General features: G+C 38.1%; 2 protein-coding genes across 3 annotated transcripts in view; one reads left to right on the top strand and one right to left on the bottom strand.

The window, feature by feature from the left end:
• The first annotated feature begins 1969 nt into the window (after positions 1-1969).
• The window catches only part of LOC125226374 (zinc finger protein 677-like), a 28409-nt gene continuing 7790 nt past the window's right edge, over positions 1970-22588 (top strand). The window contains exons 1-10 of one of the 2 annotated variants that reach the window (XM_048130344.1): positions 1970-2285; positions 2840-2931; positions 3883-4180; positions 4494-4605; positions 5101-5351; positions 6179-6303; positions 14168-14234; positions 14832-14978; positions 15857-15961; positions 16537-16632. In XM_048130344.1, coding sequence (XP_047986301.1) covers positions 2166-2285; positions 2840-2931; positions 3883-4180; positions 4494-4605; positions 5101-5351; positions 6179-6303; positions 14168-14234; positions 14832-14978; positions 15857-15961; positions 16537-16632 — 1413 coding nt within the window. In that variant the 5' untranslated portion in view covers positions 1970-2165. The remainder of the gene's footprint in view (positions 2286-2839; positions 2932-3882; positions 4181-4493; positions 4606-5100; positions 5352-6178; positions 6304-14167; positions 14235-14831; positions 14979-15856; positions 15962-16536; positions 16633-22588) is intronic. The other variant, XM_048130343.1, reaches the window with a different exon arrangement.
• On the bottom strand, positions 8434-9484 carry LOC125226375. Its single transcript, XM_048130345.1, has 2 exons — positions 9277-9484; positions 8434-8847 (listed from the first exon to the last, which is right to left on the bottom strand). The coding sequence occupies exons 1-2, from the start codon at positions 9476-9478 to the stop codon at positions 8600-8602; spliced, it is 450 nt and encodes a 149-aa protein (XP_047986302.1). The 5' UTR covers positions 9479-9484; the 3' UTR covers positions 8434-8599.

The following is a 22588-nucleotide window of genomic DNA, read 5'->3' as shown; positions in this document are numbered from 1 at the left end:
ATATTGACATATTTGCTGATAGTGTTGGTGTGTTTTACAGAAAACTCTTAAGGTTCATAGACTCTACACTCCTTAGGTTATTAATGTAATAACCATAGTTTAACTTTTAAGTGTGTTTGCTTTTATTTATGTCAATTTAACATGTACATAATTATATTACCACATAAGTGCTTTGGTGAAATACTGTTAACTTTTGTGTATTTTTAATAAATAAATAAATAAATAAAAAAACGTGAAAAAAGTCCCAGAATCGGGCCCCTTTTGCTATACTCTGACCGCCCTTGTCTATACTACTGTAATGTTTGACGTTATCACGTTAAACTACCGTCCGTAAACCGACTTTACAGACAAACAATTTTTTCGTCGTAAGTAAGACGAGGATACTTCTTTATCCATTTGTTGACCAAAAGCCAAAACAATTCAAAATCAGCAAATACATGCAAGCACTTAAAAACTAGATCTAACCTAATTACACACACACAAAAACATACACAGATACATAATTAAACCTAACCTAGCAAGCCCCCCCGTGAGCCTCCCGATGCAAAGGTACCCATAACGCTTGCCGCATTACCGCGTTGAACCGCGATGGATAACCTTTGCATCAGGAAGGTCCCAGAGCGAGGATCCAGACCCCTCTCCCTCAAGCGTCTTCCCACCTCCCCGAAAAACACTTTGGCCTCCGCACACCAGCAACCGGTAGTTTCCACTGCAAGCGGGATAAACAAATAGTTCGCAAGGATCGCGTACTTCTCCCGCTTGCGAGCTGCAGCTAACTCAGCCGCCGCCCGTGCCACTCTCGCGGTACGGCCAATATGCGAAGTGGCGAAAGTGCTGACACACGTTGCATCCCAAACTAAACACCTTCCCCTCTCCCAAGATTTGTTGACTGTTTTTCGTTTTAGATTAACCATTTTTTTTCAAACGTTTTTGCAAGAGGACTAGTGACAAAAATGGTATTCAAATGTTATACAATTTACTTTTAATCTAGTCAAAGAGGTCAAAATCAAATGGTCCAATAGCTAATCAGAGGTCAAATCTTATACTATTAAACGAGCAATTCTTGTATATTTATTTATTTATTTATTTATTTATTTATTTATTTATTTATATATACCGACGATCTCGGAAACCGCTCTAACGATTTCGCTGAAATTTGTTTTGTGGGGGTTTTCGGGGGTGAAAAATCGATCTAGCGTAGCCTTAGATCCCGGAAAACGCGAATTTTCGAGTTTTCATGAGTTTTTCTTTCGCATTTGTAAACGTAAAATATGGTCCTTAATTTCGCCGCGCGCGCATCGATTCCGCTTAGCTCAGTCGCACGAGGTCGGTCTAATGTACGCAGATAGATCGTAGGTGTCAGGGTTTCGAATCCCGGTCAGAAATTAAGTTTTTGTTTTTTGTCTTTTTTTTTTTGTTTTTGTATTTATAAGAGTTTTTTTTTTTTATCTAAAGACGTGATATATTAAAATAGAACCGAGCGAAGCTCGGTCGCCCAGATATTAAAGGCAGAAATTGAAAAGGTGACTGTTTTTATCGATAGCTGAAAATGTCGATAAAATTTAACGTTCCAACTCTATTGACGTTTGATTTTTGCCATGAGCAATTCCGCCCTCTGATGATCAGACATGGTCTTTTATAAAGTATTTATTAAATAAAATACAGAGAGCACGGACCGATTACATAGCGAGTCGGCAACCGGCATTCAAAGACAAAGACAAGAGAGCAGTGTTGCTATATGTAATACCGATGATCCGATTCGACGCGTTGCTAATGGACACTCGTTCCACTTTCATAGTAAATGCAGAAGGCTACTACTGGCTTGCTACTGCTTGCTACCTACCGGCTAATTATTTGCTAATTATTGAGATTCGATTCGGCGAGGCTAGTGGACGCCAGCGATATCCTCATTCGTGTGACGTTCTAACAGCTGACAGTGACATTGACAGTTCAACTTCAATTTCCCAATTCTAATAAAATTGGCGTACTGATTGTGTGTATAAACATTTTTATTATATTTACTTATTGGGAAATTGTTTATAACTAAATGTAACAATTTGCAATAAGAAAGGCCGTCCTAAAATGATTCAAATCTTAATGGACATTTCGTTCTAACCTATTAGGTCCATGGTTTTAACAATCAAATAATTGTGTACCTATTAATAATGTCTGAATGTAGAATTTGCTTGGAAACCAGGAAGAATGTTCGGTGTATATTTACGGGCACAGATGGAGACCTCAACACGACGTTCGCTGATATGATAACATACGTCGCTAGTATAAAGGTAACCTCAAACAACTAAAACACAGTACTATCCTAGTATACATTTTGCCGGCATTTAATGCTTTGCCAAATTCAGCTCATAGTTCAAAAGCTTAGGATACGGAGATTCACATTGCTCATGTTAGCATAAAGAAATAATTCCTATTGGGAAGAAGAAGGACTAAAATTTTAATAACATTGCCACATATGAGTGTGCATGGGAAAACGTTCCACTTTGTCGATTGCTATAAAGTAGCTTTGTCAGTTTATTCATATAAAGATACAAGTAAATCTCGCCATAATGGTAACCAACAAAGTGGGACATTTTACTAAACACACTCACATATATCTTCAATACAATATGAAATTAAAATGATTATGAATGTTACTTCTTTTGAGCAATCATTGTGTTGCTATGGCTGGCATACAAATATTGAAAGCTGAATTAACAAGGTGCTTAAACAAACAACAAAGCATGACATAATAAAAATCGAATCATTTCCAATATCTACAATTAATATTACATTTTTCTTGTAGAAGTTCTTCTAAATGAAATAGTTTTGTTATTTGCTACAGATTACAAGAGAAGATGGAATCACAGACCAGATATGCCTTGCTTGTCGGAAAAAGCTACAAGAGTTGTATGATTTTAAACTTTTAATACTGAGGCAAGTAAATTCTTTTAATAACTTTGGATATCCTTTTTTATAATAACTTACTATTTATAAAGAGGATAAAAGGTGAAGATGTTATTTTATCGCATTCAACCCATGTGTGTCTAAATAACCTAACCACAAAATTAAAATTTTGAAAAACCCCCGACCGCGACCTAGTGGACCGATTTTCATGAAACATGGCTAAGAACACTCCCGACTAACTCAGCTTTCAGACAAAAAAAACTAAATCAAAATCGGTTCATCCGTTCGAGAGCTACGATGCCACAGACAGACAGACACACACACAGACAGACAGACAGACAAACAGACAGACAGACATACACACAGACAGACACGTCAAACTTATAACACCCCTTCGTTTTTGCGTCGGGGGTTAATAGTTATTTGTTATACAAGGGGGCAAAGTTGTATTTTAACGCCGAGTGTGGAATTGAAAAACGAGCAAGTGAAAGGATTATATAGTTGAACCACGAGCGAAGCGAGTGGTTCGAGAATAGAATCCTGAACTTGCGAGTTTTTTAACACACGAGAAGTAAAATACATTTGCACCCGAGTGTAACACAAAACTTTTCCCCTCACTATAGCGAGGAAACTACAACGCAAAAAATGCGTTTATCACTGCTTCCAGTAGTTCCACAGGTGGTATCATCTTTATTACTAGATTCACCTACTTTTATCAATTTTAAAGTAGTTAATTTGACTTTATTCAAGGTCAAATTACTTTACCCACTAGTGGATAAAATGCGTTTTTACCCGCTGGTATTAAAGGACAAAACACGAGTTTCCGAGCTAGTGAGGGGAAAAAATATTTATAAAGAACCATACATATGATTAGTCACACTCACTGCAAAAAGGTCTAGAATATTAATTTTCCATAACAGAACTAATAAAAAAAAATGTTTAAACATTAGTAGGAACTTCAGTTTTTAATTATTATTTTAGGTCCAACACTCAACTGCATCAGAAGAATAATTCAAGCTTCAAAAGAATCCATTTTAATGACATAGCAGAAGTAAAGCTTGAAATTGCTGCAGCCCCAATAGATGAAAAATATTTAATCAAAGAGTATGAAGATATTAAGATGAATCTTCAGAGTACAGAAGACTCTGTGTGCTACAAAGACACGACAATAAAAAAGGTCGAGCCAAGTTCCATAGAAGTAGAGATAGATAATCAACCTATGTCTGTTATGGACTTTCTCGACACCATCAAAGATGACTTGGATAATGACTATGATCAGGTTAGTACTACTTAGTTTACTTAAATTATTTTTGTAAGTTTGTCGTTAATATTTGCGTTCTAAAGTTCGATTGACTTGTGTAATTGGTACAACCATCTGCCTACCACTCAAAAGAAGTATAATTTTCTGTTTTATTTTATTTTATTATAAATTATGGCCACAGACTAGCCACAGAGCTCGCCCAGAAGGTGCCTGTTCACCCTTGATTTACAGGTTGCTGGGTTGAATGAGGAATATAGAATTTCACTCCTTGGCAGGCAAGAAAATTAGCAAGTATAAAACCTCTTTTGAAGTAATGCTGCTATTATTCCAGGATATGTATGCTGCTCAAAGTGACCCTGGCTCGGATTCTGACGAGTATTTACCTCACAATATTATACAAAAGAAATATGGGAAAAAACACAAGAAAAAGAAAAAGACTAAATGTAAGTTTTGTACAAAACAAATGTTTAAAGTTTCAGTTTAGTAGCTACTAGATTTTGCCCGCAGCTTCGCTCGCGTTAGAAAGAGACAAAAAGTAGCCTATGTTCTCCATCCCTTCAACTATCTCCACTTAAAAAATCACGACACTTCGTCGTTCCGTTTTGCCGTGAAGGACGGACAAACAAACAGACACACACACTTTCCCATTTATAATATTAGTATGGATTATCAATAAAAGTTATCGTCAGCTGGTTGTATCCTGGTAGAAAAACCGTCAGTGGTCGCATGAACATTTAAAAAATAAGCGCCTTACTTTTTTCCGTCCTCCTGTCCTTACAAATATGTATAAGAAAACTCCTATTAGAATTGTACATGCAAAGTTTCTCGATTTTATGTTACTCACGTTGTAAAGTTTTTTACGTGTTCACGAATCCAGCCGACGGCGTTTCATTCTTTCTAAATTCTTATTTAACATTCTCTTTATTATTTAATTCCAGTATCAAAACCTACCAAAAACGGGACCACTAAAACAGAAAGCTCAGCCACCAGAGTCTGTATAAAGCCAACCTGGATAGAGGACCTCCGAGTAATGGCTACCGTGAGCGACGAGCCAAAGAAGCCCCGCGAGAGGAAGAAACACAAGCCCAAGACTAAGGAGGGGATGTGCCCCTACTGCGGGAAGCTTTCCAAGAATCTGACCAGCCATCTAGTGTTGCATGGGGAGCCAGTGTATAAGTGCAGCGTTGAGGTAAGATTTGTTTTATCTTAGTAGAGCATTTTCGTGAGAAGAATCACCAAAAATATATTTTCTAAGGTAGGTAAATTTTGTGTTTTTCCTACTCAGAATCACAAGCTCTTTCGATATAAGACAAAAAACAAGAGACAAAAAAATGGTTCCAAAATTTTCTATTATTTTGCATATTTTCCACTATGTAACTGCTGTACAAAGTTTTTGAAAAATAGTAACAAAGTGGAAAAATTAAATTTGGGACGCATTTTTCCGCCCAGTAGGATGCAAAGGGTTCGTGATTCTGAGTAGAGAAAACATTAAATTTGCCCATTTTAGAAACAAAAGTTTTTGAATCTTTTTTCGCGAAAATGCCCAGTATCATAATAAGGGTGCCATTTTAGAAGCCCCTGAGTTGTCGCGACTGACACGGCTCACAGATTGAAAAACACCTCTTTGTTTCTGTTACAAGGAGCTAGTATTTACATACTACATTAGCGGCAACTTACAAGTTTTAAGCTGAGTTTACACCAGCAAGTTATTGCTGCAAGTTTTGAAACAGAGGTATATGCAAGAAAGAGATGCAGATATTTGCCACTCACTCTTACCCATAGTTGCGTCTTAAGCTCGTGTAGGTGAACGCGTACTATGCTTGTATGAGTGAGATAATATGACTGGTCGACTTCGCGTTTTGACAGGCGATAACTGTAAGGTAACCGAGAGCGGGTAGGCGGCACTTTCAGCGGGGAGCGGGAGTGGCCATACTGTACTATAGTGCTCTTTATTATACTGTGCTGCTACTAGGTACTTGTAACAGATTTCACTGCCCCATTTCACTTATATTGCAGGGCTGCGGTAGAACATTCCACCACCGCAGCGCTATGCTGAAACACGAGCTCGGCCACACCTCCGTCCGCGACTTCCGTTGTGACCAGTGCGTCGCGACTTTCCACACGAAACATGGACTTACCCAGTTAGTACCTGATGCTACTTAAGTACTTATCAAAGACATATATAACTCCGTATAGACGGACAAAGTCTAAGAAAAAAACGTACCTCAAAGCCCTAGAGAAAAAGGTACGGTGGCCTAGATGGCGTTACACCTTTGGGGAACGCTCGGCTAGATGGCGCTAGCTCTAATATCATAGACTAAACTAAATAAAGGAAGACGTGTAACTCAGTACATCGTTTTATATGTTTGACTCGTAAAACAATAGATGGCATTACTATACTCTCGCGACAAATGGTATTGTTCAATTCACGAAATAATTTCATTTAAATGACCTAAGTCGTATTATTTCAAAATTTGGAACATGATCGTACAACATTATCACTATATAACACCGAAATTAACAAAAACAATTAAGTCATTTTTTACCAATCGGGTACTTGAATCAGATTCAATTCATGGGAAGTGTTTTGTACGTTTGATGACTAATAGCAAACATTATAATCCGGTAGATGGCGCGTATGCAAGATGCACAACACTGCATGCTAAACAAAGTTGGCATATTGAAGATAAGTTTTAAATTCAATTTATTTATTGTTCGAATGTGAGTAGTTAAAATCGCTGTCAATAGAAATTGCCAACAATGTAAACAAACCATTATACAAAATATCAATATTTTAGCACAATTTTATTATTTCAAAGGTTGGATTTAGCCAGTATCTGATGAGTTAGAATGAAAATTAAAGACTTTTTGACAACGTACAAGGTTTGTTTACATTGTTCACAAATTCTATTGACGGCGACTTTATAAATGATGAATTGATGATAGGGTTAGTATTTTGTAACATCACAATCTGCCAGAATTTGGCGTACAATACTCTTGACTCTCAATATGCACATTCATTATCATTAGTATTTGTTTTTTTTTTTGCACAAGTTTTAACGATTATTCTAAATTATCTTGGACGTACATCCCAGAATAGGCAAAATATGCTACGTAAAATATTACAACCCTAAGTGCGGATGTCAGGAAGGATTTCAAAGGCGAAAATCAAAAATGGCGGCTTAAATATATGGGATATCGGTCCTGCATCCGATATCGGATCGTATAATGTGAAAACGCACTAAGACGGAAGTATTACTTTCAGATTATTTTATTTTTATTACTATAAAAATGTTTTACCACAAACAGCTACATATATCAGCACGACAGAGTCAGATGGCACTATTATCAGAATAAGACAGAAGTTGTACGATTTGCGGCTAATTTATGATCAACATTCATCATTTCTCATCGATTTTTTTAAATATATGAATGTGGAATAAAACAATATATTTATAAGTCAATTTTATTAATTAAATTCTTTGAAAAGTTTCTTAATTATCATGCTAAGTGTTGAAATGCATTGAAATATTTATTTTCAGTACAGATGGTGTTTTTTTTTACGCACTAGTGCGAGAAGTGGTTCATTACGAGTATATGTCAGGTCTAAACTTCGGAGGGCCATCTGTACTGAAAAACGTCGTACGATACACGTGCGAAAAGGAAATTCGTAACTCGTGTCGATTTTTACGCACTTGTATCGTAATGCACTATTTCCAAGTAGGCATATTACAATGATATGAACGTCAAATAAAGCTACGCCGGCTTTAACCCTACGCCTCAGCCACTTTTTTTCAAAATACACATGCAAAAGTATTCATAAAGAAAATATTAACAGACTGCTCTATGGAAATTAATTTCAATAAATTATACAAAGTACAAAGCTACTATGCTTAATAAGAGATGTTAGAGATACTGTATAGAGTCTCTAAGTGTCAAGGTATATCTAAAAAATTAAAATTTTGAAAAAACCCCCGACCGCGGCATAGTACACCGATTTTCATGAAACATGGCTAAGAACAATCCCGACTAACTCAGCTTTCAAACAAAAAAAAAGTAAATCGAAATCGGTTCATCCGTTCGGCAGCTACGATGCCACAGACAGACACACACACAGACAGACAAACAGACAGACAGACAGACAGACAGGCAGACAGACAGACAGACAGACAGACAGACAGACAGACAGACAGACAGACAGACAGACGGACAGACAGACAGACACGTCAAACTTATAACACCCCTTCGTTTTTGCGTCGGGGGTTAAAAAATAAAAAAAATATACATGATGAAGAAAAAAAAAACGAACTGATACAAATAAAAAATAACTAAAATAACTTTAGAGTTTTAAAAGACTCTTGATGTCTCAACTAAAGAAAAAAATATATATAATGCCGCCGCGGGGCGGAGCGGCGGCGGGGGGCCGGCGGCCGAGGCTCAGGCTCGGCGATCAGCCACGACAGCGCCAGCTGCAGAGGGCTCGGCGGTCAGCCGCGACAGCGCCAGCTGCAGAAGGCTCGGCGGCCAGCCGCGACAGCGCCAGCTGCAGAAGGCTCGACGGCGACGGAGCCGGCGCGACGGCGCACGGGCGCGGGCTTGTGGGAGCGGGGCTAAGCCGGCTCGGGCGCGGCTCGAACAAGCGGGCGCAGGCGAGTCCATGCACACAGGGTACACGCTCGATGGATCTAGAACGTTATTCACAAAAGATGTACTCGTGTAATGCTTTACTTGTCAGTTCATATCTATTATTCAGGTCTTTTAGTTTCAATTCTAATTTGTGAAATTCATCGGAGCGATGGTTCAACTCCTGTGCTGTCAGGTCAAGTTGGTATTGACAGTTTAGAAGCTCATCGCTTAAGGCAGCTGTTACATTTTGATGTATTTTGAATTTGCTTAGCTTTAGATATTTTTTAATTTTATTTGACCCTTTCAACGTCACTCTGGGATCACTGCCGCCCTCTATGTGCACAGACTGTTTTAAATCTACAGGGTCTTTCATTGGAGAGCATGATGCACTGTCATGAACCACATCTAAATCAAATATATTATATTCAGCAAATATACTTAAATTGTTTTCAGCCAGAGCGGAGTTCCCGGAGCAATACTTGCAATACCATTTTGAATCCGACTCCTGCAGTTGCTGCTCGAGGTCCCGGATGCGTTGTAATGCCTGCTCATGTATCTCTTGGCATTGCTGGAACCGATCAGTGACTGCCTAGAGGTCATCCCGTTGTCCTTGCAGGTCTTCATACTTGACATCTTGGTTGGCTGATTGCTGATTTTTGAGGCTTGTGTTTGTTTCATTCTAGCCACCATCACATCCCGGTGTGTTGATAACACTTTCTCATTTTAATTAAAATACGATACATCGCTGTAATTCCTTATATTTTACATTTTTAATATTTATAACACATTATTGAAATTATTAAACTTGAATTTAGATTGTTTAGTTAGGACACTTCACTATTGTTATGATTAAGTTATTAAAGATTTATCAAAAGTGTGTCCACATGTTAGGAGGTAATTGTTTGGGCTGGTGTCCCTCTCGCACTTGCTGACAATGTCAACATTATTCAGTGACGTCATCACTGTCATAAATTGGGGATACCAGTCAATTTTCAAAGTTACTACTAAATCTACTAACACCCAATTGAAAGTATTTTTTAATTATACAAATCTTTGATTTACTGGCATCAAAATAATTACATTATAATTATTTTCAAATTTTTTGAAATATATCGAAACCCTAGTTTGAATATAACATTAAAATAAAATAAGAAGTTATAAAGTCAGGTAATATACAGATAAAAATACTACTAATATGGGAACCTCATTAACACTGGCAACACGTGCGAGAAGGACACCAGCCCAAACAATGCCCTCTCATGTGGACCGTTTTCGCTAGTCTGATACGATCGACTTTCTGTTTCAGTAATAAGGTTTAATTTCGTATGGCAAAAAATGTGATTGAGCTGTCCCTTTGGTTTGAACTCTTTTAGTATTGAATTTGACGTTTAAGTCCAGGCGTTGGTCTTTGCAAAGTATGCGTATCGGTCTATAGGCTAGTATGAAAGTGCGCACACGTTGCAACGCAACCTTTTTGTCTGCGGGTTCGACGAGTGACGACAAGCCTGCGACGTAACTGTCTCATTCTCTATATGTTTCAATGCAAGTGCGCACACGGTGACAAAATAGTCGCCGGTCGGTTGTCATTTTGACAGTTATCACTCAACCGCCTGGGCAAACGTATGTTATTATTCGAAAAAAAATATAATTTTAAATGCCGATTGTTGAAGTCGACATTGATACCTGTCGTTTAATTTCAATTCTTCAGAAGTAGAGGTAAGACCGACTTTATATGACAAGAATTTAAGAGGGCTTTCGTGTTAAAAATAGTGAAATCGCAACCGAGCGCTCGATCATACCGTGTGTGGTATCAAATTAAAGGGCTTTGCGAGTAGTTTATAAATATATATCACATTATAGGACTTTTTCTACTTGGTCTAACAAAATATGAGAAAATGTCCAAAAGTGGTAATAATTGTACCGGTGAAGGCTCGTTTTCAAAAAATTGGCAAAAATCAATAATAGCAATTTATAATCACTAAGGCATAACAGCAATTTAAGTAAACGTTGAAGATTAATTTAGTACAAAACTTACTTCGATGTGATGTAGATTTTCAAAGAAATTGTCACTTAATTTTAGGTAATTTCTGAAAAAAATTGAATTCGCCTTAGGCTAGTTTACTCTTTTTCAAATACTTAAAATAAAAATCTAGTCTGAAATGATTGTGGTACAGGATATACGAATTATAAATTTACCCGTTTTAATATTCAAAATTGTCCAAATTTTACAGATAAGATCGACTGATTCAGCTCTATACGTGCGTTTTTCTAAACGTGCATTAGAGAAAAATTCATAATTAATTTAGTGAGTTAGTTTTCAAAAATCCAGTCTTATAAAAATCAAGATAATAAGATGCTCTAATTGGAACTTGAATTAAATAAATCTATTGGATAACGGAAAGTGTAGTATTTCACCGACTAAAACTATCAATTTTACATTCTTTTGACGTTTTTTTTGAAAGCAGCCTTAAAAGAATAGTCCTACAATATTGAGGAAAACGATGCCGGGTTGTAAAATTCTAACGAGTTCATCAAAACTTTTAAACACTTATTCTGAAGTACCAAAAATGTTTTTTGGATAGGCTCTTAATTTCATGAAAAAAGAAAAAGTTGCGTCCGTAGTATCTTCATAGTAGTCTGTGGTTGCATCGCTGTCGTTCCCGTGTGCGCACCTTTGAAATTGTCGCAAGGAGTTACGACAGAGACAAAAAAGTCGTCGAGTGACTTTGTCGCCCGTCTGCGCGGGCCCTTATAACAAATAGTTTAATGTTTTGTGAAGATTAAAGAAATATTGTTTGTTGATAACAATGATAACTATGACGGGAACTATTCCTCTCACTTCTTGTCACAGACAAAATTATCACTGGATTTAGTTTTACGCGCCTTGGCTAGCTATCAATAGTGAAACAAAAACGAAAAGAGATATAAGGCTTACGGCGAAATTGTGGTCAAAAAAGCTGCACTTTATGCAAAAAGCAAGCCACTTTGTACAGTGATACTAGGGACCAATATAAATGATTTCTTCCGAGGAAACACAAAAAACCATAAGATCTAGCTAGATGAAGACGTTGCTTTGATGATGCATAAAACATGAGCAACGCTACTAAATTAGAAACACGTGTTAAGTTTAGTTTCGGACGATACGCCTATAAGCAACCTACATAATTTGGTCGAGTTAATTTGAAATGTCAAAAACAGTGCTAAGTAATTTGACATTTCAATACTAGGTAAGTATAACCAAAGATATATGGAATAAAATAAAATACTATATACGTATTTCTAACAACGATTCTATTAAATGGGCAGGGAATCAAATTCCTTGACTGTATAGCTGTAGGTGCCTAAATAAAGATTTTTAATACTTATGGGTACCGATAAATTTATATAAATACAGTAAAGGGCGATAAAACTTGCACATCGGTCTTTGGAAAGAGACAACGTCACATAAGTGATTGGAGAGTAGAGTAGGTAGATAGGTACCTCCCTATGGGCCTATGGGTTTTATAAACACACAACAAGTAGGCGCGAACAATTCATACTTACTTTTCTATGATTCAAACACACAACAAGTAGGCGCGAACAATTCATACTTACTTTTGTATGATTCAACTTCACATCATACTTATTTTTCTAATATTCAACTAGAAAAATAAAAAAAGCGAAAAACAACAACATAATTCTTAACAACATAATTCTTTTTAAACACATTAAAAAAAAAACCGGAGCTGGGTCTCGAACCTGAGATCTCAAAAATGCAAGTCAGATACTCTAACCCCTAAGCCAAAAAACGAGGTGCCGCCGGCTCAAAATATTGAATCATATTCAGATGTGGTTACTCGGCAATGTAATTAATTATTATCTCACTAGGTGGCACTTTTCAACATTGAAAACAGCGCCATCTGTAAATAACTCGAAAACTAAGAGTAATTAATCTATGCTAATATTAATATTTGACATTTTAACACATATCATGCTAACAATATCGGCCAAATTGTCAAAACTGAGGTTCAAAAGTTTTAAGCTTTTGTCGAGAGATGGCAGTCTATGCACCGTGATTACACATTTTACTTTGACAGTAACTCTCTATAAGACTCGCTGCAGGACACCATCGCGAGCGCAGACTTCTGGCCGAAAGGTGTGGTTTTTCGGCGGTTCCGGGGCAACCTGCCGAATCCAACACCGGGGCAAACGACGCAACGGAGCCACACTGTGACGTCATCGCCCAAATGAATTGATTAATTTTCTTTTCTCTTTTTTTGTCTTTTTTCTCTTTGTTTTCGTTATCTAAGTTTCGTGACTCATTGGTTATGTAAACATGTTTTTTTTAAGTTCATAAATAAATAAATTATTATACGTAGGTAGAAACATGCACTACCCAGTTAGTAACTTATAGTACTTATACAAACCTACATAGGGCCGGTTGCACCCGATTGTAGCGGAAGACCTCTGCTGTGTTAGAGCGTTTTCGGATGCAGGAAGCGATGCAGACAGGAAGTCAAAGATGGCGTATTTAATATACAGGGTGTATTTTGATGGCGGGTCAAAGAGGATAGCTACCAGATCCCGTGCTGCTACGCGAAAACAGTCTTAGGAGACAAGAGGTCTTAGGAGAAAACAGTCTTCTTCCATCTATTCCAGATTGGCGTTTACATATTTTGGAAAAATCATACAGGCTGTGATACAAATTGTATTGGAAACGTTTTTCTCGAATTGTGGATTTTCTAGCCGGAATTGATAGGAAAGGATCGATTGGCGTCAAAAAAAGAAGTTTGTGAAAAATGACCTTTGTGAGTGAGTGGCAGTACGGGACCTACCTTTACTGACCCGCTATCAAAATACAGCCTGTTATAGGATATCGGTCTTACACGATATCCGATATCTCAGATGAGAGAAAGGGACACAGCTATAAAATGCTCCGTCCTCTCTCTCTCAACCTAAACTGAACGGCTTTAGCACTGGTAACCCCCCAGATCGAAAATGTGAAAACGCACTTATGTTTATTTGTCTGATAACAAAGGTGGATGCAACTGATCCTTAGTCAGTTAGTTGACTGAAACCAAAGACATATGTAACTCCGTATAGACAGATAAAGTCTAAGAAAAAAACGTACCTCAAAACCATACAGAAAAAGGTACGGTGACCTAGATAGCGATACACCTTTGGAGGATGCTCGGCTAGATGGCGCTAATATTAATAGTTGACATTTTAACACATATCAAGATAAGAATATGGTCCAAATTGTCAAATCTGAGGTTCAAAAGTTTTAAGCTTGTATCGAGAGATGGCAGTCTATGCACTGTGACTACACATTTTACTTTGACAGTAACTCTCTATAAAACTAGATCCTCTTTGACTGAAACATAATTTAATTGTTTACAGACACCAAAAATGTCACGACCAGACGAGAAGATATGTATGTGAAACCTGCAGCAAGTCTTACAAGAGGGTGAGTCTTGTTTATTTGTTCAACAAGTGGGTGAGCGTTATCTGGCCCATTATTAAGAACACTGTTTGACTTAAGAGATATTTATTTACGTAGATAAGAAACTAAGACTGGCTGACTAAAATATATCTGTTTAGTTTTAAGTAAACCAAATCTGCGGCTTTATTTACTCTAAGATATGTAATGTAAGAAATATATACCCGCATCTATTTATTTGTGATAGTGAATATTATGATAGATGGATAATATTAACATTGACACAATTAGGTTGCCTAGTTTCATTGCGTAGGTACGGTCAGAATTAGAAAAATATCTAATAGTTAATTACCAGCCAGTCAAAATTGTAAGTAGTAGTGAAACACTTTATTGTACCAGAAAATAATACAACACAAGAAAAAGAGCTTATCATTATTACAAAGGCGAACTTATCCCTTTAAGGGATCTCTTCCAGTTAACCTTTGAGCAATTGTCCGTTTGTACCTTACAATATTAGCTTACTTCAATTTAAAAGTGAAAAATTACTGCCTTTGGTCAGACTTGAACCCAGGACTCGCTTTACATCCTAGTTGTATTCTTCTCTTCAATACGCCGTGTTTCCAGGGCCACCAGCTATCACGGCATGTCCGCACCCACAACTCGGCCAACAAGAATGTCCAGTGCGAACTATGCAACATGTCGTTTTTCTCAAGATTCGGGCTGAGACACCACATGAGAGTGCACACGGGGGAAAGGCCTTACAACTGTGAGGTAGAGTAATCATCATCATATCAGCCCTTTACCACCTACTGCTGAGCACAGGCCTCTCTTCTAGTACGCCACTTGTCCCGGTCCTGAGCTAGTCTCATTCAGTTGTGACCCACAATGTCGTCCACCCAACGAGCTAACGGATGCCAAGCGCTTCTTACATCTGTGAGTGCCATTCCATTCTGTTAACATTTTAGTCCTTCTGCCATCAGTCTGCCTAGCAACATGTCCCGCCCAACTCCATTTTAGTTTGGTAATGAGGTAGAGTAATAGATTCATGATACCCACTTTACACAGGGGACAACCGTCAATAGGAAATGTCCAGTGCGAACCATGCAACATGTCATTCAACGCTTACAACGTCTCAGGAGCATTATACACAATTTTATCGTGTACGTGATATGACAGATACTTAAATAACATCCGAGATTTAGAACTTTATAAAGTAATAATGGATATATTCCCTTGATGCATATTTTTGTTTAGTTTTTAGACATAGTGTTTTTAAAACCGAAATAAATTACACATATGAAAGAAAAAGTGACCAAGCCTCTGGTGCCATTTTATTTCGGTTTTAATTTATATATATAGTAGTGTGACTACTTTAAGGTAGCACAAGTTGAAATATTTTCAGTAGATTATAATTTGACTTGTGTTAATTAGAATAGTGTTTTTACTTGAGATGCATTTCAGTTTGTATTTTTTCCATAGAGCGAATTCATCAAAACTTAGAATTCGTCCTCCGATTCTGGAGTTTTCTAATTAAGTTTTTGGCAGCCGTACAGTGATCTACAAAAATGCTGTAATTTTAAAAAATCCAGTCCTTGATGACTCCACCTCGTCCACTCCAAGATAGGTCTTGAGTAACGTTTCTGTTGCAGCTCTGTTCTCAACCGTACAGTTACAAGCACGATTTCAACCGGCACTGTCTGAAGAAGCACGGGGTGTTCCTCAAGCGCCGCTCAGTCAACGTCATGAACGCAGAGGTGAGAAAAAATGCATTTAAATAAAATAAATAAATATTATAGGACTTTCTTACACAGATTGACTGAGTCCCACGGTAAGCTCAGGGTGGCTTGTGTTGCAGGTACTCAGACAACGATATATATGATATAAGTATACAAATACATAGAAAACATCCATGACTCAGGAACAAATATCTGTGCTCATCACACAAAAAAATGCCCTTACCGGGATTCGAACCCGGGACCGCGGCGTAGCAGGCAGGGTCACTACGCGCTAGGCCAGACCGGTCGACAAACGATAAAAATACCTACTTCACAAAATAATTTGAAACAATGTTCAGATCATAAAGGAGGTCCATTCTGTGATTCTGGTCTCTATCCTATTTCGGGATTATGTACTTTATTTCTACGACTCTAGGTAGACAGGAATGGCCATCACACATTTTTATTTTCATCATGAGGCTATTTTGTGAATGATCACGCTTATTATTGACATTATGATTTAGTATAATGTAGGTTACATTGTCAGTTAGTCCTGATTTATTACTGTAATAAAGGTTTTGAACTCGAAGTTCTCTACTTTATGTATTCACCAGGTGTTGGCGCGCGAACGAGTTCTAATGCGTGAGCTGGTGGCGGTCGCGCGGTCCGGTGCAATGGCTCCACCTCCCGAAGTCTTCATTGGCAAACAAGTATGTGCCCAGTTATAGGCGAGACGACTAAATAAACTATTTAGTCCGTCAGTTAGATTATCAAAAAATGTTGGACACATATTTATAATTTTTTCTCGTAAATGAAAAATGACGACGGTACAGTGCGTTGAAGTTTCGCGTGACGTTACGCCTATGTACAATTTTTATTTTAAAAGTGACGTCACAAGCTCCCACCTGGAACTTTGACGCTCTGTATCTTTGTATTTTTCATTCAATAGATAAAGCGAAAAATATGTGTTCAGTATTTTTGGACGATCTAACGGACTAAACAGAATGCTATTTTTTTATGTAGTCGTCATCCCTATTATGGTTAATCTTGCAAGTAAAATTGTACCTCTTTTTCGGTAGAAACCCGTAGAATAGAAAAGACTCAAGAACAAAACTAACGTATATGTAACGTGTTTACGTATTATTATAGTTCATAGTTCATAGTTATGTATTCATTAACAAAATGATTGTGTATGAAACAAATATACAAAAGAAAATCACATACAATATTTACATTACTTAACAATAAAATATCTTAATATAGATTATTCATATTTACAATTCCATTAATATTATACATAATGTCAAAATAATTATAAATCGTGATAAAGAATCGTGTAATTTAAACAATTTAATTATTAAACTAAAAATCTTCTACCTTATAGAAGCACTTCTCTAAGCATTTAATTTATTTAAAAAAGCATTTAATTTATTTTTGCGTCGACACGTGTATCCTGCCCGTCCTGACTTACGGTGCTCAAACGTGGTCACTTACAGAGAGTCAGAAGTCCAAATTGAAGGTTTGCCAACGGGCTATTGAGCGTAGTATTCTAGGTGTGAAGAGGACCGATCGTATCCGGAACACCACGCTGCGTTCAAAAACCCGCATTGCCGACGTCGGCGAGAGGACTGCCAGGCTCAAATGGGACTGGGCTGGTCACGTCTGCCGCATGCATCCTCACAGATGGGCTAGTGTAGCCACCAAGTGGATGCCACAAATAGAGCGCGGACGCGGCAGGCCCAGAAGAAGATGGAGGGATGACCTAGACACCTTCCTTACCAACTGGCCGGAAGAGGCACTAAACCGGGAGTCATGGAGGTTAAGGGGAGAGGCCTTTGCCCAGCAGTGGGACACCATTATAGGCTAGATAAAAAAAAAAAAAAATATTTTTAAATATTTGTGTATTATTTATTGTTTTGAGTTCAGCAGGCAACTTATTAAATAACAAAACAGATTGATAACCTGCAGAGTGCCTTGCAACTATTGTAGCGTATACGTATCTGAAATTTATTATAAGGATTTTTTGTCCATGCAATTGCATGTACAGTCATCAGCAAAAGTGACTAAGCGGACGAGGTGTTCAAAATGATCTTAACGCGACTTCATTGTCAGTGTAATAAGAGCACCTTTGCTGCTGACGGTACCGTTTAATCAAGTAACGTGACTACGACTAAGGCGACTGCCTAGATTCTGTGCATTCGGAATATGCGGATCTCAAGTTACCCTTAGGAATAGTGGGGTTATGTTATGGTGATAATTTTTATGTATACGTAGAGTGAAATGTACGTGCCCACAATTTAATTAGGACGTTTGCTGATCCAACAAGTTTCCATCGCTATACAGCGTGGGAATGCGGCCAGCGTAATGGGAACTTTCGGGCCAGGCGCGGTGCAGAGAGGGGATGGAAATAGTTTGTAGTTATGTTAGTTTTTGTGTGTTGACGAAGGGTGTTGCAGATATTGTGGTTTGTTTGTTATTATTGATAATGTAGAATAAAAATCTGACGACGCTTGGGCGGATTACATCTGTGTTTTGACGAAGCATGTGGCGGATCAGGTTTGTATTTATTTGATTATGAATAAATGAAAGTTTTACCAATTTAAAAAAAAAAAAATTAGGTACGAGTAATTTTTCTCATCAAAAAGACCAATTTACTTTCGATTTGGTCAGCTCTCAATCGCGAGACTGCAAACTATTTACCTTTCCTGATAACAAATAGTTTGATATTCGTATCACTAAAATGGCAGGCCTCACCTAAAATTCTAAAGTAGGTAATCTAATATCGTTAGGACTACTGAACGATGTCATTCGGATAATGTAAAGTATTACATTTCATTCTTGGTTTGCCCGTAACTGTATTGGCGTGTGACATGAACTCACTCGAACATTGATACAATTTTTAGTTGAAGTAAGTAATATGTCGTTCGCCAATATCTCTTGTAGAACCCACCATATTGATTTTATTGTGATATCAAATAGCCTAAGAAAATACAGGAAGTCTGGAAAAAATAAATAGTGGGCTTTATGTCCGCTATGTGTTTCTGTTTGTGGTAACCTCTTATTTGGAAGGGCAGTTCTTTCTTATTTCAAGCGCGGATCCAGTTTCTTGCCCGAGGGGGGGGTGTCACTACCCCCATGACCTCCCCCCCCCCCCCCTGGATCCGCGCATGTTCTTATTTCAAAGCGTTTTCTAGCGTTGGTCGACATAAGCCGTTTATAGACGCTGCAAAACAATAGAAAAGTTACTTTCAGTACATGAGTTGGTGCTACTTTATTGCACTAGTGCGAGAAACGGTATGTAGTATTAGACTTCAATGGGCCACGTGTACTGAAAAACGTCGTACAATACACGTGCGAAGAGGAAATTCGTAACTCGTATCGATTTAAAATTGTCACTAAGTACAAATTTTTGCTATAGGTACCCTTTCAGGGTCCATGTCGCCGTGTGCCTGCTATACGGCCACAACTCAAAATTTTTAATTTTCTGGATTATTGCAGATTCGTGTTCTAAATTGTTCAATTTACGACCTTGGTGGCCGTATGGAATTGACCATAAATTGTCAGAAGATTCCCTGCAATACGGCCACTTGCCAGTATGTTCGCATGTAAACCGACGGCCGTTTTGAGTTGTGGCTGTATAGCACACGTTTTAAATCTAACTTTTGAGTTGCGTCCTAAAAATTTGAGTGATAATTGCGATAATTCCCTTTAAATATTGTGTCACAGCAGTCAGTATCACACTTTTTATTACAAAATTACCAGCCCGACGCCGAAACTACTACACAAAATGATTAAACAGATCTCAACTTTGTTTTCTTAGAAGCGCGGTTCAATATGGCTCATTACTGAGGACATAATTATTTTTACCCGTCTGCATTTATTTATCGTATGGCTTACACGTCGTTCTCTACATCAATTATTGAAAAACTAACTTAAGATATTCAACGGCATTTGTCGAAAGTGTCTTAAGATCACCCCTTTTTCCGCTAAACTTGGTTATGGGGCACTCGAAGACTATATGGTGCAACGTCTGATCTGGGTGACCAGTGTGATCACACTGGCACTCCGCAGACTCGCGCCATCCCTATCTGCACCACAGAGATGAGCAGTTTCCGATGCCTGTCCTAAAACGGTTCAGGCTACACCAAACCATCGGTCGGGCCCCAGTATCAACTCGAACAGCTCCTTAGACAGAGCTCTGGCTAACCCAGTCCATTATCCATGCCTCTAAGGGGCTTACTTGTGACCCACTTTCGTGGAATTTAATTGCGGGGGGTAGTCGAGACTTCAGTCTGAGAGCCTTTAGCGCGTCGAGGTCTCGGTGGATGGGTAAACTTGTGTCTGCTCGAATCTTGGCGATTTCACGAAATAGGCACTTTTCTCGGCGGAAGTTTAGAGGTAAAATATGACTCAGCACCGGCAACCAGTGTGTGGGAGTTGGTTTTAGGTAGCCCCTGATGAGTCGCATAGTGTGGTTCAGCTAGGCGTCAACTGCGGTAGTATGGGTGCTGTTCAGCCACACCGCTGAGGCTGAGGCTTACTCGGCAGAGGAGTAGACTAGGGATAGCGCGTTTGTCCGAAATGTTGCTGCGTTGGCACCGCAGGTAGTTCCAGTAAGCTTCTGAATGATGCTGTTCCGGGTCTTGAACTTCGCAAAGAGGCTGGTGAGGTGTTCCTTGAAATTCAGGCTTCTATTCAGGGTGACTCCAATATCGTAAGCTATAAAGTTTAATTTGTTTCAATTTTAAATAATTAATATTATTTGGTAATGACGAATGGTGGTATAATGTTGATGATTATAAGCTAGTTAGTTACACATAATTATTGCTATCGTTACTGTCAAAGTTCGTAAATAAAATTATTTTAACTATTTGGTGTTTTTCATATATATTTGCAAGGTACCTTTATCCAATAATCTCGTTTAATTTTGGACGCATCTCAAAATCTTAAAAAAATGTTTCTGCAATACAGCCATAACTCTAAATACCTGTCTTTCAGGCCTTGTATCTAGAAAAAAAATTTTTTTTCGCGAAAAGTGGCGTGATCTTATGAAAGGTTATATCATTCCGAGTAAAAGAAGCCAAATTTCAAATTTATATACCTAAAACTTAGGAAGTAAGATCCTATTCAACAGCCTCAACTATACTCTCAAAACTTTAAGACGCGATTTCTCGAAAAAACGGTTTTTTGAATTGTGGCCGTATAGCAGGCACACGGCGATGTATGACCTATTGTAATATGTATGTGATGCAAATATTGAACTATTGAAACACTCCCTTCGATCATGTTTTAAATTATCGCCACTCGTTTCTTTTCTGCACTTGTATTGTATTTCAGAAAATATACAATACAAATACTCTTTATTGCACACCTTGATAAAAAACAACAATACAAAATATAGAAACCACATGAACAAAGATAAACAACAGGCGGTCTTATCGCTAAAGAGCGATTTCTTCCAGACAACCTTAAGGTAGCGGTAATTAATAAATTTACATTATGTCAGTAGGTGTCAGCAAAATCAAAGAGATAAACTTATCGCACATCATCATCCTCATTGCGTTAATCCCGGCATTCGCCACGGCTCATGGGAGCCTGGGGTTCGCTTTGACAACTAATCCCAAGATTTGGCGTAGGCACTAGTTTTACGAAAGCGACTGCCATCTGACCTTCCAACCCGAAGGGTAACTAGGCCTTATCGGGATTAGTCCGGTTTCCTCACGATGTTTTCCTTCACCGAAAAGCGACTGGCAAATATCAAATGACATTTCGTACATAAGTTCGAAGAAGTCATTGGTACGAGCCGGGGTTCAAACCCGCGACCTCCGGATTGAAAGTCGCACGCTCTTACCGCTAGGCCACCAGCGCTTTCTGCACTTGTATCGTATTTCAGATAATACGTTTGTTTTCAGGGCGCGCTGGCCTACGAGCTCGCGATCCGCACTCTCCGCAAAAACCCGATGCTGCTCACAACGCACTCTTGATGACACATGTTTATGATACGTCACTCAAATTGTTAAGAAAGAGATTAAACGTTTGGGGCACAATATGTCAGATATTCTTTAAACTACACTCTGGTAGGAGTCGAAGAAGTTACGTATAGAATTGTCTTAGCTAACGTTCCACAACCACAAGCTTTTATTTAACTTGCTGTAGGTATATTAATAAATCAATTGGGTGAATCAACTTTTTCTTGCCTGTTGTTGCCATGGTTACGGTCCCCTGAGTCACGCTGGTTTTATGCAAAATTATGCTACTTAAACTATGCAAACATGCATTTTTCTGGTGTTAACAAGCCCTTTCCTTAATTTTCCACCTACAAACATCCATGCTTGCATAATTTCAGTAGCATAATTTTGCATAAAACCAGCGTGACTCAGGGGACTAACATGGGACAACTATGGCAATAACAGGCAAGAAAAAGTTGAGTCACCCAATTACTTACATAGTTACATACTTATGTGAGAAATTTGTTGGTACAGGTCAAAAATTGATTGATACTTACATATGTATGTAACTATGTTTGTACGCGTCAAAAAATGTAAAACATAATTCAACCCACTTCCCGACTACCAGATACTTCCAACTTTGGCCCTGCGCACCCTATGTTAACCATGCCAATGTTTTCAAGTAAATCATAATAATATCTTTCCAAAAACTCACAGC

This window comes from Leguminivora glycinivorella, chromosome 5 (assembly GCF_023078275.1).
Source record: "Leguminivora glycinivorella isolate SPB_JAAS2020 chromosome 5, LegGlyc_1.1, whole genome shotgun sequence".
Lineage (NCBI taxonomy): Eukaryota > Metazoa > Arthropoda > Insecta > Lepidoptera > Tortricidae > Leguminivora > Leguminivora glycinivorella.
Note: the sequence above shows the minus strand (reverse complement) of the source record. Positions and strands in the feature narration are given on the sequence as shown.